The sequence below is a fragment of the Rhizopus delemar genome, genomic scaffold (assembly GCF_000149305.1).
Source record: "Rhizopus delemar RA 99-880 supercont3.5 genomic scaffold, whole genome shotgun sequence".
NCBI classification, from domain to species: domain Eukaryota; kingdom Fungi; phylum Mucoromycota; class Mucoromycetes; order Mucorales; family Rhizopodaceae; genus Rhizopus; species Rhizopus delemar.
The window spans coordinates 2,613,577-2,619,993 of NW_027137831.1; the positions used below are offsets into that span (position 1 = coordinate 2,613,577).

The following is a 6,417-nucleotide window of genomic DNA, read 5'->3' on the forward strand; positions in this document are numbered from 1 at the left end:
AGTCTTATATACCTACCCTTATTATTAATGGTACCCTCAAGACTGCGAAGGCTGTTCCTAAGTATCTAGTATGCACTGGCCACACTATCAGTTACTCCGGCACCACTAAGGTTATGAAAAGCATGAACTTCCATGCTAAAATAAAGGTAAAAAAGCCTTTATTGACTAAGGTTCAGAAAGCAAGACGACTAGCATGGGCGGAAGAGCACAAAAACTGGACAAGCGATGACTGGAGACGTATGGTATTCAGTGATGAAACAAAAGTTAATGTTTATGGCTCAGATGGTTGCAAGTACTATTGGAGTCGACCTGATGATAAACTTCAACCCCATTGTTTTAATCGTAAGATTAAATAAAAAATTAAACAAAAAAACAATAGCAGCAATATAAAATTAAAATCCTTCTTTATTGCAGATTTCTTTATATTGCAAAAGAGCCCCGTTTAATGGATAAAAAGTTGGCATCTATTTATATTCTTTGTGAGCGTAGATATAAAAGATATAGACTCGGCAACGATGTCGTGCTGAAGAACCAATGATTAAGCTAAAGCTTGTCGATGTTCTAATATATGCATCTGAAGTTGAACAATAGAAATAATAACCAGTCAATTAACTTTGATCTAATTACTTTTGGGGTTGACAATTGATTAGACTCGCTAGGATGACAAATACTGATCTTATTGTTCTAAATTTGGAAAAGTGTGGAATTGTTCAATCATAGTTTAATCTTTGTGTATCGTTATTTATTTTAATACAACTGATATCTTATAGAAAATAACTATGTTTACAACATTATCCTCCCCCAGACTTGACAATAGTCAGGTCGGCATTCATGCAGATATTAAATGTTATTTTCTTATTGGTTAATTTATGTATCTTGATGCTCAGCAAGTTTATGAAGTCAGCGGCCGCTCTGCTACATGAACTTTTTTTTTTTTTTTTTTTTTTTTTTTTTTTAGTTTCTATTGTTTCTTATTCTTTTACTTTTTCTAAGGACTGTGCTATCTTGTACCATGTCCTTTCTTTTATGGTTCTTGTTTTCTTCAGTCACATTAGGTCTAGCAGAAGTCTTTTTAGTGTAGTCTTTTTCATTAGCTATCATCTTTTGCTTTCGTGCTTGCTCTAATTCCTTCAACTCTTTTCTCTTAAGCCAATATTTATCAATGGGTACTGTGCTGGAGAAGGATGATGCTTTTTCCCACGTATTCTCTCTTTCACCATAACCAGCCCATTTTACAAGGTATTCTCTTTGTCCTGGACCGCCTCTGTGATCTCTAATATCCTCAACTTCATAGTATGTATCTTCTATAGCTGTTTCGTCAATAGAGACTACCTTGAGTTCTGATGGGACATATTCACGATGTAACAGTTCATTTTGCTCATCTTTTAAGACATAGGAACCACCTTGAGTTTTTCGAACGACAATGTAAGGCCCTTCATAAAGAGGTGATAATTTACTAGTCCGTCCTGGTAACCTAACCATAACTGCAGTATCCTTCGGAAGATCTATGATCATATTTTTGTCATTGAACCTCTTGCTTGCTTCCTCTATGATCTTCTGTGTTCTTTCACGAATGGCAGGAAACACAATCTGGTACATGCGATCAGTTCTCTCAATTAGCTCTTGTTCTGTAACAGGTCTATTAGGAATCTTATCAGCTATACTCTGATCACCGTAATCCTCAAAGCTATTAAGTCTTCGAGCAAACATCAAGGAAAATGGAGCACTCTTTGAACGGTGTCTTATTTTATAATTCGACGCTAGTTGGACAATTGGTAATACATCATCCCAATCATTGCTGTTAGAATTAACCATTTTTCTTATAGTGTTTAATGTCGTCTTTACAGCGCTCTCGCTCACGCCATTACCTCGACTGTGAAAGGCTGTACTGTATCTGCGATCTATTCCTAGGTGCTTGGATAATGAGTGCATGAGGCTATTCTTAAACTCTCTGCCGTTATCACTTTGAATGATTTTAGGTATGCCATAGTCACCAAAGATTTTTATTAATTCTTTTGCTACAGTGTCACTTTGTTTATTTTTTAGTGGACGCAGTATGATGTACCTGGTACATACATCTATCATCACAAGGACATAGACATTTTCATTTGCCGTAACAGGTAAAGGTCCTAAAAGATCAATTCCAATATGGTCAAATGGTAGATATGCAAGAATATTCTTTAAAGGATGATAACCTTTCTTGCTTATATTGTGTCTCTGGCATTCAATACATGATTTGATTGTCTCAGTAGCATCTTTATAAATATTATTCCAATGAAGTCCTTGTGAATGTAACTGCTCCACAATACTCGTACTACCGAAGTGTCCGAAGGTATGAGCATCTTCAAGTAGACGTGCTCTCTTCTCAGGTGGAGGAGTCATATAGTCAGTTGTGGGATTATTAGCAAACTTTTTATTTTTTATTTTCACAGCTAGCACATTTAGTTTCTTGTCCTGACTATAGATCAAGTTGTGTCTCTTTGCTGTAGAGTTTGTCTGTCTTTTAACTTTTATTTTATTTTTATTTTTCTTTTTAGTTTCCTTTTTTTCTTTTTTATTTTCTTTTTGCGCAGCATCACCCCCTCCCAGCATGAACTCATTATTCAAGCAAGGTTCATAAAGTCTAGAAAGTAAGTCTGGTAATTGATTGAGAATTCCTTGTATGTGAATTACATCAAAGTTGAAATCTAGTAAAGTTTCTAACCAGCCTATCATCATAGGGTTTGCTTGTTCTTGGGTATGTAAATACATTAAAGCCTTATGGTCAGTACGTAATTCAAATTTATTTCCCCATAAAAACTCACGATATTTTTCTAGTGCAAACACTACCGCGTACAGTTCACGTTTAGTTGTATTCCACTTACGTTGAGAGGGTGACAAAGATTTGGATGCAAATGCAATGTGTAAAGTTCTATTCAGCTCATCTCTTTGGGTCAATACTGCACCAACACCATATTGTGAGGCATCAGTAGCCACGTAGAATTTCTTTGACAAGTCTGGAGTGTGCAACAGTGTCTTTGACTTTAGAATCTCTTTTAAAGCAATGAATGCATCAGTGTGTTCTTGGGTCCAGTTGTTTTGTACATCAAGATCATTACGAAGTCTGTCGATAGGTGCAGCTACACGAGAGATTAAAGGTATAAAGTCTCTCATATATGATACAATGCCCATTAATCGCATCACTTCTTTTTTATTGCGTGGTATAGGCCAACTATCGATGTTTGTTAGGCGGCGTGGATCTACTTTGATGATACCACCACTCTCAACTACAAATCCTAAAAGATAAATTGATCGTTGATACCAACTGCACTTCTTTACATTGATTTTTAGGTTGACGGAAGTTAATCGTTCAATCACCTTTTTTACGTTTGAAGCATGATTATCAGCTGTTCCTTTGATTACACAGTCATCAACATAGGTTTCAATGAAATCCATATCCGCGAAGAGTATTTTCATCACTTTACAGAATATTGCAGTAACTGTCTTTAGACCGAAACAACATCCTTGAAAGGTATATGTTCGATTCTTAAATTGGAAGGAGAGTTTGTGTTGATCTTTAGGGGCTACAAGGAAACTATTGTATGCGTTTTTCAAGTCAATCTTAGTGAACACTTCACCACCAGCTAAGTTGTCAAATATGCTTCTTATTTTTGGAACAGGATAAACGACATCAGGGATTGGTTTGTTGATACCACGAACATCTAAACATACTCTGTGGCTCGTTATCTCATTGTTCTCATCTTTCTTTGGTACCATTAATAAAGGACTATTAAAGGATGTGTTAGCGCGGTTCTCTTTAATGATACCTGCTTTTAACCATTCATTTATTTGCTCTTCTAATTCAGGCATTTGTCGGTGAGCGATCGGATATTGTCTCTTAAAGGACTTTGCTCCCTTTTCCATTGGTAATTCTACTACAGATTCTGGTACTGTGCAGAAAGATCCAGCAGGAATATTTTGGTTGTCATCAATTGCATTCTGGATATAAGCCATGAATTGCTTTTGTTGATCTTCGGTACCATAGGGTGAGTTGTTAGGTTCAATCTCATTATTAGCATCAAAATTCATATTTAGAAATTGTGCGTCTTCCTTTAATCTATTTGAATAATCATCTTCATTACCTGGGTACTTGTATGCTACTCCAGTAAGACCGATATTCATTTTTCCAAGAACATCAGTTCCAAGCAAGACATCAAATTCTTGTATCATTGTCTCATTAAAATTTACAACTTCAAAAGAATGTTTAAAAGAGATGTTATTCATGTATGTTAAAGTGAGAGGATCAGTTTGTCCAATTCGTTTACATTTATTATCTGAAGACAAAAAATTTAAAGAACCATTTACAGAATCCACTTTGTCAATATTCAATTTATTATTCAAACAAATTTTTGATATACAAGTGATATCACTGCCAGTGTCTATCTTGCCAATTAATTTCTTGCCCTCTATTAATATAGGAGTCAAAAGTTTAAAAGGATTAGTATCTTCATCTTCAGTTATTTTATTTCATAATGCCTTACAGTCATATGAATTCATTTCAGCTTCTGCCATATCATTATCGTTATCATTTTCATCATTTGTAGAACGAACAATGGCATAAATGGACTTGTCCGTATCTCTTGGGTTTCTGGGATCGACATGAAGTTTCCTTTTAAAGTCTGCATATTCTTGACATTGGTGGCCATGAGACCAACTTCTACCACAATAGCGACAGGGTTTACTAGCGCTTGCTTTATGAGGAAAATTTTTGTTGCCATAATATTTATTTTTTATGGTCGACGCAGCATCATTTTTCTTGTTTGCTTTGCTAAAGCAATCATCTTCATTGTGATTTGCATTAGCACCACCATGTTTGGAACAAAAGAAAGCACCAGACGAACCATGACCTTTATTTCTTTTTTGAACACTGACAGGACCAGCATTTGTGTGAATTCTTTTGCTACCACTGGCGACATTGACATAGGATGCTCCTGTATACGTTCTTGGGTCATCTCCTAATAGATTTCTTGCTATTTCAGCAGCTCTCTCTACAGTCCATGGTACATTTTTATTTTCTTTCAAAACAAAAGCTGTCTTACACTTCTCAAGAACAGGTTCAGAGAATGATGCTTTAAATCTAGCAGCCACCATCGGATCATTTTTATTTGCCCCAGCCTCAATACAAGTGCTTAAAAATCGGGTCATATACGAGGAGACAGATTCATTTTTATTCATTGTCATTGTGAATAGACGATGCATAGCATCTGTTCTAGCATTATCAGTCAAGAATTTGTTTGTAAATACAATTCTAGCTGTATTCCATGTGTCACATCTCTTTAGGTCTTTTTCAATCCAATCATCATGGTCGAAAGCCAAAGAAACAGGGAGATACCGGCGCCAAACCTCTTGAATGTCCAAGGCAGCAGAATATATGACCTTTTCGAAGGACCGCAAAAAGTGTTCAACTGATTCATAGCATTTTTCACCAGGGAATGGTATATCAGGCCAAGAGGTAAGCTGGAATTTTGGAATATCATTTTGTGTCAGACGCAAACCAATTTCTTTCTTGACAGGATTAATCGCAGGAGAAACAAGTTTACCAGAGAGAGTAAGCAACTGTGCGCCATATTTTCTCATTTTTTGAAACGCCAAGTCTGCCTTTTCTTCTTCACCAGCCATGATATACTTTTGGTATTGTTGTAGAACAGTAACTGATTGTAGTTGACATTAATAAATATAAGTCTTAATACAAGATCATAATTAAAATAAAATAAAATACAAGTTTATTTAAATAAGATCATACAATCAATTCCAATTAAACATGTTCTTTTAGAATATGTATTGTATTCATGAGAGTTCTTTGATAAGAAGACGTATCAACTAAAATAACCAAATCCAATCCAATGTCAGGAATATTGCTAATCTTTCACATAATTGAAATAACGCGTAAAATAACGTTATTCAATTCAGTGAGGAATTCCCAGAATAAAAGATAATCTATGACAGACATACAAAAGAACAAATGAAAAGTTTTCATAATCATAAATAGAGATAACACTTGCTAAAGTACCTGAATATTAGAAGAACGATAACAATAAAAGATATCAAGCCACTCACTCAATAAGATATAAATACCTGCCTTCAATTAGAATAATTTTTACTTTAACTTAAACTGAAATAAAGATCAGTCTCAAAAAGTGCCCAAACTGTTTCTTGATCTTTGTTTTTACCTTTTCCTTTATTATTTAAACCATTATACAACATTTTACTTTTTGAATTTTGCTCTTTATTTGAAATTTAAAATACGTATGTCTGAAAACACTCTCGGTGAAATTGCTGATGGTACTAGCAATTCTACTGATTCTCCATCTACTGTGAATCCTTCTGTCCAACTGGATACGGTGGCCAGTAAATATGCTCACTCTGATATTACTCCTA

The 6,417-nt window shown here is 35.0% G+C and overlaps 3 protein-coding genes across 3 annotated transcripts; 1 reads left to right on the forward strand and 2 right to left on the reverse strand.

Annotated features, from left to right (window-relative positions):
* Nucleotides 1-27: 27 nt before the first annotated feature.
* On the forward strand, nt 28-356 carry RO3G_07727 (uncharacterized protein; the record flags this gene model as incomplete). The annotated part of the gene is made up of 2 exons (XM_067662317.1): nt 28-30; nt 156-356. 2 exons carry the CDS (start codon nt 28-30, stop codon nt 354-356), a joined length of 204 nt encoding a protein of 67 aa, XP_067518418.1.
* A 598-nt stretch (nt 357-954) lies between these two features.
* On the reverse strand, nt 955-4,161 carry RO3G_07728 (uncharacterized protein; the record flags this gene model as incomplete). Its single annotated transcript, XM_067662318.1, has 1 exon — nt 955-4,161. One exon carries the CDS (start codon nt 4,159-4,161, stop codon nt 955-957), a length of 3,207 nt encoding a protein of 1,068 aa, XP_067518419.1.
* Nucleotides 4,162-4,506: 345 nt separating this feature from the next.
* RO3G_07729 (uncharacterized protein) lies at nt 4,507-5,658 on the reverse strand (the record flags this gene model as incomplete). The annotated part of the gene is made up of 1 exon (XM_067662319.1): nt 4,507-5,658. One exon carries the CDS (start codon nt 5,656-5,658, stop codon nt 4,507-4,509), a length of 1,152 nt encoding a protein of 383 aa, XP_067518420.1.
* Between the last annotated feature and the right edge of the window lie 759 nt (nt 5,659-6,417).